The sequence below is a fragment of the Stigmatopora argus genome, chromosome 1, assembly GCF_051989625.1.
Source record: "Stigmatopora argus isolate UIUO_Sarg chromosome 1, RoL_Sarg_1.0, whole genome shotgun sequence".
In the NCBI taxonomy this organism is placed as follows: Eukaryota; Metazoa; Chordata; class Actinopteri; order Syngnathiformes; family Syngnathidae; genus Stigmatopora; species Stigmatopora argus.
In genome coordinates, this window is record NC_135387.1 from 16,694,134 (window position 1) to 16,707,421 (window position 13,288).

At 39.3% G+C, this 13,288-nt stretch overlaps 1 protein-coding gene across 3 annotated transcripts in view; it reads left to right on the top strand.

Moving 5' to 3' along the window:
• LOC144084905 (TOX high mobility group box family member 2-like) overlaps positions 1–13,288 on the top strand; it is a 69,356-nt gene that overhangs the window by 25,981 nt on the left and 30,087 nt on the right. For 2 of the 3 annotated variants that reach the window (XM_077613733.1, XM_077613723.1), the window contains exons 2-3: positions 1,544–1,636; positions 8,007–8,066. In XM_077613733.1, coding sequence (XP_077469859.1) covers positions 1,544–1,636; positions 8,007–8,066 — 153 coding nt within the window. The remainder of the gene's footprint in view (positions 1–1,543; positions 1,637–8,006; positions 8,067–13,288) is intronic. The other variant, XM_077613741.1, reaches the window with a different exon arrangement.

A 13,288-nucleotide genomic window follows, 5' to 3' on the forward strand; every position in this document is an offset into this window, starting at 1 on the left:
TACATGCTTGTCTCTTTGACATTAGGGACAGTGAGCATAATTGAGTAAATGTATTTAAGTATTTCAGCGAGCTGATTCAGCCTCCCTGGGGTGGTTGATATTGTGCTTAGGATGAATATTGCCCAAGGCCATTCATTAGTGGTAAATAATTGAGAAGCCTGCATAGTGCTAAGGTGAAATGCCTTTTATTATTTCATGTCGTTTGTGTTCTTCTGGCTCTTCAGTTTAAAGATATTAAAAATGCACATATCTTCCCACACTGACTCACTCCAAAGACTGTCTAAATGGGCACTAATAACTAACCACTCATCCTCGTGGTGGGCTGTGCATTAGTGTTTAGCACGTCCGCCCGACAGTTCGGAGATCGAGGGTTCGATTCCCGGTGGGTTCCAACTTTCCTGTGTGGAGTTTGCCTCCTTCCAATGTGGGTTTTGTCCAGGTACTCTGTTAGTCCTTAGAGCTCCCACTGGCAAATAACTGCATCTGCCTTAGTCCAGTACGCAGTACTACACATTAATAATAGTCACCGTAAAATGCCATTTGATTTTTTTTGGGGGTGTGGTTATACCTTTTTGAAAAAAAATAATCTACTGGAGGAAAGCTAGATTTTTTTTTTATTGCATTCTGTAGATATAATTTTGGTGAGGTCAAATACTACATCTATGCTTGTTTTGGGTTAGTAATGTCTGTAGACTGGTTTGGTCTAATTAAAGGCTACTTTTTTCTAAACAATATTTTAGGCGGGCCAGTTTTAGCAAGTTTCAGACATATTTGTGGAATTGTACATATTTTTCTGATTTGGAGCTATGCACTGTATTTTTGCTCAGTTTTAGCTCCTTTGTAGCTATTCTTGGGCTAGTTTTTAGATTAGTAGGCTGCTGACTATGCAGGGATTGGTCACCACTGGTAGTTACTCAATTATGAAATACACGTACAATACATAACAACCCAATTTTTACAACTTCTTTTTTGGAATTAAAAAATGTAGTCCAGGGTTTACAGATGCTTCACTCACAACTGTGGTTTTATCTGATCACATAAAATAATGTTTGAATTTTAACCTATTCCATTGCGATCAGTAATCACAGCTCTGTGCTGCTGCTCTGTCAGATTTTCTGTGACTGCTTGTTAGTGTGTCGAAGAATGCAGTGGTAAAGAGTCGGCTGACTGGGGTTGTATTTTGGGTGGATGGGATGTCAACTCATCAAACTCCATTGTACACGAGCTCTCTTCACCTACCCCGACAAGAAGGAATAACTGTGTTATCTGATGCCATTATTTTTATTCCTTGCAAGTGTACGTTCCCCATCAGAAGTGTGAAGGATGTGGAGATTTTAGACTATGTGACTACATGGTTTGTGTTATGTGTGTGTTTGGGGATTGAAATGCTCCTGTACAAATGCCCTGCTTGTACCTCGCAAAACTAAAGCCCCACCATGTCGTTTCCTTCCCCACTTTTGTCCTCTCTCTCTCTCTCTCTCCACTCTTTCCCCACCCTTCTGTCTCTCTTGCTCGCTCCCTCTGTCTCTATCTCAAACCACAGGCCCGGTACAGTGTGGGTGAACGAGGGGTCAGGCTCCACTCTGCCCCCCCTCCAGGCATCAGTCCAGCTAGGAAAAGACTACCCACTGCAGTGGTAAGATACTTTAGCCAAGCCCCACACCATGAAAACTGCTCCTGTTTGTGCTGCACAGTTGTTTGGAGACATTTGACCTGACTACAGACCCTAAAATGATGATGTCTAGTTGTAATGAACATAGCCTGTCGCAAATGAAAAGCAAAAGCAAATGGTATATTCACACTTGTGGCCAAGCAACACAAGTGCAAACAAATAATGCCAGAACAATAGAATTCGATTCAAAATTAATTCAATTACATGGTTTCACACTTGTACAACCATCATTATTAACATTGAATCAGAAAAGTCAGAATAAAATATCCCATCCCAAAAATGGTACTCACAAAGGTGTGCCTCTTTGACTTTCACAGTTTAAAATGTTGGACCTTTGTGTCTAACTTGTTTGCTGATCAAGGAGTTTAAGTGACTCTTCTTTTAAATTCCCTTTTTCCTTAAAATACTAAGCTTTTTAAAATGAAAAATACTGAACGAGAAGAATTAAATTAATTTCTGCATACAAACAAAATTATTAATGATCAAATAACTCAAATTTTAACCTTTAACAGCATCAGCCTGAACTTGAGAAGTGTAACTATTCTAGTTTAAAGTTTTTGGCTAGAAAGATGAGCTTATCCACATTTTCTGGGTCAACCAATTATACGTTTTTTCAGCAGCATGAATGATATTCGTGTAGAAATGTCCACAGACACCTTTGAAAGCATTCACATGCCTTGTCCATTGGTAATGTTAATGAGGAAGCCCCCAAATATATATATATATATATATATATATATATATATATATATATATATATATATATATATATATATGTATATATATATGTATATATTATTTAATTGAATTATTAATTAATTTAATTGAAAAGTCTGTATCAGTCATGGAATTGTTCCTCTGAAGAACCAAACACTATATACTACATACACTATACGCGTATACTACATGTTGTCAATGTAACTTGGGGATACTATGTTGCAATATTATTTGTATTCAAATGCACTAAGACTATGCATATACTGTTTCTGTAAAAGCAATGTTCCTGGTTTTGTATAGCACAAAATGGCAAAGAGGACACTTATGAAAGTAGATGAGTATTCTACTATGTGCTTGAAATCACGTGTCCTTCCTACCACAACTGTCAAATTTCAAACTTTTTTGAGAAGCCCCCTCACTCCTCTTTCTTTCCAATTCTGTGCAGAGGTAGCGAGCAGTAGATTGCATTGAGATAACCAATTATATGAAGGTGGAAACCAGAACCCCCCTCCCCTGCTGTAGGTTATCTGATTCTGTGGTTCACTGAGGCAAAGGGCTTGGGGTAATGTGACATTCACTCCGCCCTTTATCTACACCTCATCACTGTTTACCACCGTTAAAATGCCTTGCGCTCTGCATCCTTCCCCGAGAAACCTCAACAACATACCCTATTGTATTGGTGCACGTGCACACACACTTGCACACAAATTATCACCTCAGAATGTGTAACCGTAAGGCAGACTGGTGGGATAACTACTAACTTCCTCTTAATGCCCATGTAGTAGTTAAATATAGCACTATCCTGCACCTGCTGGGTCTCGCACATTGTATGTGGTGCTGCTGCATTTGGAGCGTTTCAGGTGTTTTGGTAATGCTGGTTAGCATATAGATTTTGCACCTTGACTTTGTGGATAACATCTTGCTCAATCTTGGTCTTTATACTTTTTATAGAATGGAAAGAAGTTGCATGATTTCAATGTACATAGTGATATACTGAATTATACATAAAGTAAGGATGGCTGATCTCTCCAGAAAAGGTTCACAATTATTTTTATTATTATTCACCCCAAACCCCAAATTTCCAGATTATTTTCTAGTTTTCTTTTAACTGGTAGTTTTAAAGAATCTGCAATGAAAACATAAGAAACTAGAAATTAGTTGAATCTATTATCTATATATGAGTATTCTCATATGACCTTAAATTTAACAGCACTAAATATACTGCCTGTAATAAACAGCAATTCTTCCTTCTTCACTTTTTTCCCTTAATATTTGCAACATTAGGCCAAAAATTGCAAACATTTAAATTCAATAATAAATACAATAAATGAAATAAGATGAATATAATGGCATGGTGAGCAAGTGGTTATCTCCCTGGCCCCACAGTTTTCGGGTACAGGGATCCGTCCTCACTGTGTGGAGTTTGCATGTTCTTTCCAGGCTTGTGTAGGTTTTCTCTCGGTACTCCGGTTTCCTCCCACATCCCGGAACCCACCAGTGATTCAAGCCTCGATCTCACAACTGTGAGGCAGACTTGATAACCACTCATCCACTGTGCCACTTGACATAAAAATGATGACTTCAAATACAGATAGACTTTTACATTTCAAGATGGAGAGTATTTATTTTTTTGCTAGGGGAACAGTAGCAGAATGGTTACCGTTTGAATGTGTATTGGAAAACATTCAAATTCCGGGGCCCATTGTCTCAGATTGAGGTTTGTTCGGTCTCTTCTGCAGTTTAATTGAACACAGAAGGAGGGAGCGAGTAAGAGATGTAGAAAGAGAAATCAAGAGAAGAGGGTGAAGATGATGAAGCATGCATATTGCATGAGGGGACCCCCCTTTCTCTATACACCAGCACCACCACCACACCCCTTTCTTCACAGAATGGCTGTGTACTGTTCTGGCCTTATTAATTCCGCTCGGTAAGAGAATTATTTTTAGATACTTGGTGTGCTGGAAAAAGCTTTTAAAGTCACAAGTATTACACATTCTGCTTGATATTCTCTTATATACATTGAAAAGTTCTAAAAGTTTGTTGAGTGTGTGTTAAGACACTACTTTTCTACACTTTTATAGTCACTGCAATGATCCACACCCTATAAAGTATAGTTGTAACTTCATTCATAGTCCTCCTATTAAGATAGGAAAAAAGGTGATAAAAATGGAAATTCACCCGTGACATATTCACAGTAAAAACATGCAAAATAATTATGACACATGACTGATAGAATAAATGAAAATCTAGTAGGAACCGTAACACAAGATACGTTTTATTGTTGTTCCTTTTGTGGTAAAGGCCATATAGAGATACGCTATATTGGCTAAACAGAGATTTCTCAATGCATTATGGCCTCGTTTCATAAGTTGACTACATAATGTAATTTTTTATGATATGATCAACACATTGAGTCAGTTCAAGCTTTTTAGAATTTCGAAAGATAATTTAGATAATCTGTTTTTAGTATCTATATTCATCATTTTAAAACAGCTATGTTTTTTTAATGTTGCTATTGTTAGAAAAAATAAGGTTACTATTACTACTTACATTAAACAGTGATAATGCCACAAACAATTTCCTAGACGACATATTTGCTTACTAATCAATGTAGTGCTATACTACAGGTTTAATATTATTTGATATTATAAAATGCAAAACTGTGGCAGATGGTGAGTGCATTTGGAACTACTTAGTTGAATTATTCAGTCCACGGCATGTCATTTTTTATTATGTGAATATAGTGTTGAAAGTTTAACAATTATAGTAATGAGAAAAAATACTGGTAGACGCATCAGACACAAACTCTCACTCACTCTCTCTTTGTCCCTCTCTCCTTCGCTCGCACTTTTCTTTCTGTACCCAACCCCCCACACAAAAAGATGTTGCCTACAAGGTTTTATGTACGGCTTATGGATTGTCCATCAATCAGATCAAGTCTTGTTGCTGTCACTGCCCTGCCCCCTACCCCCTCATCACCTGTGACTGGATGAAACGCTCCCAGCACTGTTGTACGCCATTAGCCCAGCGTAAATATTACACGTTTCCCCAGGCTATACTAGTTACTTTACTTCCACCTTGTGACTTCATTAGCTTTGAGACACTTAGCATTGTGGATGATTGTGAAGCATGACCTAGTTGTGGGCCTCGCTATGTGTGCTACTTTCTTTCCCATTTACATCCTCGCTCCCTACTACTCCCCCACTTTGCCTCTTGCAGTGAATCCCTATTATTCATTGTCTCTCTCAATTTAGGACCTCACCTACATCCTTTTAGGCCCTCTGCTTTGGTCTTCCCTATTATCCTTTTATGTATGCATTCTTTAGTTCATCGTTTAGCTCTCTTCCATATCGTATTATTACTCTCTCACATCCTTTTTATTCCTCTCTCCCCCAGAACCCCGTGTCACACAGGGAAACATTGCAAGCAGTGGTCCCCGCTGAACAATTACCATGCAAAGCAATCCAAATAGAGATGTTTGCCGAAAACAACATGTGTGTAATTACTGCTTAATGAGGCCCTTGTCTCAGGCAGAATGCCCAATTAGACTGCCGGGGAGCGAGCGATGCCAAGGCCCCCCGAAGAAAGAGAGGGGAGAGAAATTGTGGCAGGCTGCAACTGAAACGAGAGGTTGCATACGATCGTAACATGAGAGGGAAAAAGGAGGAGGTGGAGAGAAACAGGAGAGCAGTGAATGAAAAGATTATTTCTGCTGTAAATGTGGAGTAATGGCAGAGCTGATAGCATTGGGTCGAAGATAGATTGGCATTTTAAGTAGGCAAGTGAAGCATTGGGAAAAGGGCAGACAAAGGTGCTGGGGAATTTGGACTTTATACATTGTTATATACATTATGAGCAGCCATGTTGACACATCTGGTTAGTTTTTTTTATTTAGTTTTGACCCTCGCCACATTCTGTTGCAGAAGGTCACTGATTGGGATTACAGGACTACAATGCAGGTGGAATAGGTTCACTTTTCACTCAATGATGAGTTAAATGTGATTCATTGGATCACTCAATTTGCTGTTCGAATTATCTGATTATCTAACTGCACTCAAGAGAATTCTTCAACTTAAGTAACTTAGAACAACAGAAGAATTATGATAAAGTTGTCCTACAAATCCAAGAGAGAAAACTTTTGGAAGGTGACTTGAATAATTAGCTCTACAAGTTGGAATGTACTGTACATAGTGCCAGTTTGACTAAGGGCACGTTTACACGGTGACACTCCGACCGAATCAACAGAAAATGGCATATTACATGTTCGCGTGCACAGGACACCCCTCTCCGTTCAATCGCGCCATGAATCTGCATGAAAACAATGTAGTACTCATGCAGTAGGAGGCAGGCCAGTTTTAATACAGAAACATACTGTTCCTTGAAAACTTCCTCAGCTAAAGTAGCCTGTCAACACAACTGTCATCGTTTTTCAACCTTTCTAGCAACTAAATGCTGAAAAACTGCTTTCAATTTTTTTTATTCAATTAAATTTAAATAGAGTATTAATTTTGCAGATTACAGATATTAATGAAGGTCTGTACTCCTGTCGGTCACTGTTTAAACCTGATACTGTGATATCATCTTATTTCTTGTCCTCTTTTACCCACCATGCATTTATTTTGTGTTCAAAGCTTCTTTTTTTGTGTGTGCACAAAGACGAACACTCGAATAAAACAGGGCTCCCAGTAGCCTAACGTCTGAGGAATCTGTTGAGTTTGATCATGTTGTCTCTGCTGTCTGGCTTCTGTGCAGTGATATTACAAAGAGTGACCTCAGTCAGCAAACAAAAAGGGGGCTTCATTTGACACATTGAGTTTCTTCGTGTGTGTCTTTGTGTGCGCGCACAATTGTTATTATCCAGCTCAGTCAAGGTTTGTTCCATTTGCTGCGTGCTATGAAAAAGTGTGATGCCTTTGGAAGCCAAGGGCATTTCACAATACGTCTCTTCTTAACAGGGTAGCAGTTTCTCCATCACCTTGACACTGCATCTGTTCACTTACTGAGTTGTTTGCGGGGAGGAATCTCATTTTCCCTTGAGCTAAAAACAGTGTTAGTTGGATTTTTTTTTCCATCATCGTCACAGCTGATCTTTGCAGGGAATTCCTTTGGGATTAATCGTTTTAGCGTACTTAAGATCAGAGCTTGCGTGTTGCATCTAATACTCAAGTGATGGCCCAGTACATATTGTTTCCCTACACTCTCGTAGCAGGGTCATGGGTCAGGTTTGGAGTCCTAACCCCCCGTCAGACAGTGTTTTGGCACCTGCAGCAAGTGATCTTTCAATGCCTTGTTAACTCGCTCCCAAAGACGCAGCATGTACCCGCTGTGCGCTGATTCATTCATACTCCTTCTCACAAGCCGCATAGCCCACAGGGAACGGCCTATCTTTCACCACTGAGCTCATGTAGCCTCATTACCGGCCCTGCAAATGAACGGTAATTACCGACAGTTTCATGCCACGCACAAGGTTTAACCAAAGTGACAAAGTCATTAGACTAACACGCCAGGCCACCCGTAAAGGGCTTTTCACTGCACAGAGCCCCCTTAGCATTTATTTATTTGGCTCAACCAAATTTTGGATCCCATGTCAATGTTTCCTCTTTGTTTCTTCCTGCAGTTTGATGGTGACAACATGTACATGAATGACAATAACCAAGAGTTCCGGTCACCAAACCAGGTAGGTGTTCCCACATCAATTGTTTAAATAGTGTATACTATATAATTCCTGTGCCATTGTAGACATAAAAACGAACACTGTCTATATTTACGTGAGTACAATGAATTTGTCATGTTGTGTTGAAATTCTAACAGCTCAGTTTGCCAGGAAAGATGTTGACTTTTTTAGTGGTGATAAAAGGGTTGAGGGCAAAAATGAAAAAAAAAGTAAGACTTGCCTTTAGAAAATACATGTTTTGTAAACATAGTCAATACAAAATCCATTAAAGTCATACCCTACATTTTACCTTATATACGTAGAATAGTCTCTGAATCCATACAACCTGCTTAGGGTCACGGGGGAGCTGGATGCTTGGACTCCAGCTGACTTTGGATATACACATTCAAGTTAAGAGCTATGGGAAGTTAGAGTCTTCAATTAAACTAATGTGCTTGCTTTGTGGGAGGAAACAGGGGTAACAGTGAAGACAACCCACACAAGCCTTAGCATTGAAAGCCTTCTGCTAGTGGGAGTTATGACTTTGATTATTATTATTATATTTGTTATTCCTTCACCTGCTTTAGTTCAGAAAGTCAAAATGTATTGTTGGTAAAATAGTGATCAGAATTTACAGAACTTGAAAGCTTTGTAAGTCATAATAACAAAAGTAGTTTCTATATTTTAGTCTTGATTCGGAGAATTCCCATGCTGCCATGTGCACCCTGCCGAGGTTACAAAGCTGTTCCACTGTTCTGTGGCTAGTTTAAAAACCACACTGTTTCTCCTGAATCCAAGATTCCTCTTCCCCGGTCTGCCAATCCAGAGTTGTCCAGGAAATGTTTGCAAGTCAACAATTCCACAACATTCACAGCCTTTAAAACTCCAAGGTAATCTCATTCACCCCCAGGACGTTGCCACTCACTAGCCTTTTACCCACCTCAGTGACTTCAACACCACAGATAAGGGAGTCCACCTCAGGGTGTCCTGGCTCTGCTTCCTCATGGAAAGGTGTGTTGATGGAGTTGAGGAGTATTCAGCCCACCGACTTATGACATCGCAAGATGAGATCAGCAGTTCGCTATCTTTTCTATACAAAGTGTAAATGGTGCACTGCTTTCCCCACAAGAGACAGCAGATGTTAGACCAGAATTTTTTCAAACTCGTTCTGCATTGCCTCGCTGAACTTCTCCCATTCCTCGGTTTTTGCCTCACTGACGACTAGATCAGCATGCCGCTTGTTTAGTCGGTACCCACCAGGTGCCTCCGGAGCCCCACAGGCCGGAAAGGCCCAATAGGACTCCTTCAACTTGAACATGGAACATGGTCCACTCGGACTAGATACTATACTGAAAGTCCTTACTTCCTTACAAAACTCCCACCCCTGAAACCGGGCATAATCTGGAAGAAAATGGGTGGATTGATGGATACACAGCATATGGATTATACCATGAGTATGTGTGTCAACAGGTCACTCAAAGTTTATGACAGCCTCATCAAATGGGTTTCAACGGCAATGATATTGCTTGCCTTCTGGATGCACAGTCATGGTCACAGTTGTGGAGTAACAGACAGGCGCTGTGTTAAGTGCTCCCAGCTGCTAGGCGGGAAGACACTGCTGGACATATGGCCTATTTTTTAACGTTGTGGTGTGTTGATCCAGCAGTATGGAAAGAGTGTGGAAAAACATGGCAAGGTGGACTGTCTGCATCAGTTAGCACCTTACTGAAAGCTCATGATGACAGCTCGAGACAAGCAGGTACATACAGAAATCCGGACAAACATTCGTCACTTTCTGAACTTAGGTAACATATTGTATTCATACATTATTTCTTATTGGCTTGTATTTCTTTCGTTCTGTGCTTTTTTGACCATTACTTGGTAGAACTCTTGATTGTGTTGATTTAGTAATAAATTACAATTGTATTGAAGCAACTGAGGAAAAATAAGGAGGTAATGTACTGTTTATTCGATCTGAGCATATGGCCTGACATTTACGGGAGTTTAATTTCTTCGCATCACTGTAGTCACTTCCACTAAATGCCATCATGTTTGAGTTACACATCGGTGCAACCTCCCACAAACACTCACAGGTGGTTTTGTAGCAAGGTTGCCTTACTTGTCGGGATTGAGTCGCTGTTATGGGAGGTCGAGAGGGAGCTTTAACACTTATTGTCTACTTATACCTCACATTACAGACTGGGACTATTATTATTAGCCACATTTGCTGGGCTGCCCTAATTGTGTCATTTTGTACATGAACATGTGTGCACGCTAATTGGAATAAATGTCCGGCTTTGTACTTTTTGTGCTGTGGAAGCCACGTGTCAATCACAGACCGCCTCGGCAGGTCTGCACTGTTGTGTCAACAAATAGCTTCTTAGTGGATAAAGCAATTTCGGCTTCTCAAAACATCTCAGCTGCAGTTGATGCTCTGTCAGTGATGTCAAAGAGAAGCTTACTCACCAGTCTCACAACTCCCCACCACAAACACCAAGTTCACTCTCTGGCTTTAATTCCCCAAATCCTTTAATGCACCACAACCATTTGAAATGTGAAAGGGGCTAAAGTGTGCATAGCTTGGCTCTAGTGTTGATGGTTCTGATCAAAAATACTAAGCATGAACATTAAATACTAGAATGATTCAGAACTTGGCTTTAACTGGCACTAAGGTCCATAAAAGGACAATTTTTAAACTTGCCATACTCTTCCTTATTATGTGGTAGTGAGCTGTTCTAACACATCACTTAAATCCATTCAAGTTGAATGTGTGATTAACTGGAGCCATTGATGGACTTTCAAATTCTCCCCTCGGGTCGCCATGGCAAAACCATAGAATTCCCTGTTAGATTTGGCACAAATTGAGGTGGTAAAATTATAATTCACATTTGTGAACATTGCTAATTTTGATAAAGATATCCCCTCATAATTTTAGCTTTTCCTTTAACGATACCCATAATATTAAACTCCACTGTCTCCTTTTGGCCGTCGGTTCAATTTCTTCGCTGCTCGCAATCTCCTTTTGGAAATACATTTATTCTCCCTCATTGTTTATTAGTGAGTTGCATTGCATGTCAAATTGGGAAAAAAAATATGAGTTCAATAGTATTCCAACAGTATACTGTACAAACACCTTCACACAGTAAGTGCTGAAAACGTGAAAATTTTGTGTTGAAATGTTGAGATATTAGAACATACTTATTTCCCACCGTCTAAATCACATAAATGTTTTGGGGTTGGATCAATAGAGGGCGAGAATGTTGCCACAGGGCTGGCCTGGGGACATCATCCTCCATGAGCGAGTCAAATCAACACTAAATGTGCTCCAAGTTTAATTCCCATCTATTCCTTGCAACCTGACATACAAAAATAATAATGAAAACATTATTGCTTTGTTCTTTTACTTCCCAATTTAATACACACAAAGATCTTACCTATTACTTGTGATCAGCTGCTTTCCTTAACCAGCGGGATGAGACTTTTCCATCAGGACATTTTATTTCGCTATATGAATATTAAGATCTGATTTCCCCAAAATACGTTCTGTTAAATTTTCAAATTAATGAGTTCAAATTCAAAATGACAAAAACTTGTTTCTGCACACCCCTCTGTGTTTCTAATAGATTTAATTTGCAGGTTTTATTACAAAATAATGTGCACTACTCTGAATGAGTTATAATTTTAACCGATGCTTTTGATTTCCTGGGTTTTATGGCGTTTGATGTTACATCAGACCAATCAATTTCAAGTATATAATAATTTTCTGCCTAAATTTGAAATCGGGATTGCTTTGAATGTAATTATGCGCCCAAGCAAAGTGTATACTTTGTTATTATAATTTGTTCTATGAAAGCACTCCAGACATACAGTATGCAAGCTTCAAAGGGATCTTATTTTATAAAAGACGTGCCCCTTAATACATCTTTTAACTTGTGGATTCATGAGCATATAGGAGTCTGACCATGATGCATGTCTATGAAAAAGGTGCATGGAGCCAGAACAGAGAGTCCATTGTTTGCGTCTTCCACAGCATACACAGTGAGGTAGCAGTTTGACACAGGCAGGAGATTGCATTACACATAACATCTCTGCGCTCTTAAAAAGAGAGAACCGCTAATCAGAAACAGCTTTAAAGGGGGGCATTTAACTGTCTGCTTGGAGGCAATCATTTCATTCAAACAAGATGTTTTCAAGGTTCTGACCACTGTACAGTTTCGATATGATATTGATGTTTTCCATGTGGTTCATTCATCTCGTAGTGCTAAAATGTGGTGGGCAGATTCTATTTGTGTATGTATCCGTCTAAAACCTTTACTGGAATGGTTGAATTAATGTTTTTTTTCTCTTTTAGAAGTCTGATGATGAGTTAGTAGTTGGGATGGCATCACATATAGTTCTAATTCAGACGACATAGCAAACTAAAACATGCAATTGGTCTTTTTTGCCTTGATTTTCATTTTATTTTTTTAAACAGGGCAATCATAATTTTGACATGGACTAGGAATTGAAGTAGTAGGCATCTTAATTTGCAATGCTGGTGTTAGTGTACATTTTTGCAGCAAGGTAATAATTGCATGACAAAACTTGCCACTAAAACCAAAATGGCTACCTTTAACGGCGACCACAGATTTTCTAATTTGGCGAACTGGACAATAAGTGTTCTTCGGATTCATACCAGGCCTGATCTTTTGGTGTGTTTTTGCAGACATATCCTACATGTATATTTGGGAAAATTTTGTCTGGCTTTTACCTACCCTGTAATTAACATGCATGCTTGTGTATATATATTTGAGATAGTGAAGAGAAAATGAGAGACAACAAAGGTGGATTTAAAGAAGCAGCTGTAGAGAACTATATTTTAAGTTAAAAGGAGTTTGTGGCCCTCCCTCGCTCTTGTTCGACTTGTCGCTTTGTGGTCTTCAGAGAAGCAGTAAGATTTTTCTTGTGGATTCTGCTCGCAGGTGTCTTGCTGTGCCATATGTCTTTATTTGGCCATCAACAATGGAGCAGTGGCCAGTCGTCAGTATTATAATACAGTTGGTCGTGTTCTCCCTCTCATTGAATGACCCTCATTCATTTTGCATTCTTTTATTTTAGGCTGTGTTTAAACTTGCTCATTTAAGTCCCTCAATGACTATCATTCTCCTTGTTACTCTTTTACCTCAATTTGTCTCTAATCAGAATCACTGTATTTTGTAAGCAAATTCATCCATCACCCCTTTTTCCATTTTAATTAAACAACTTGG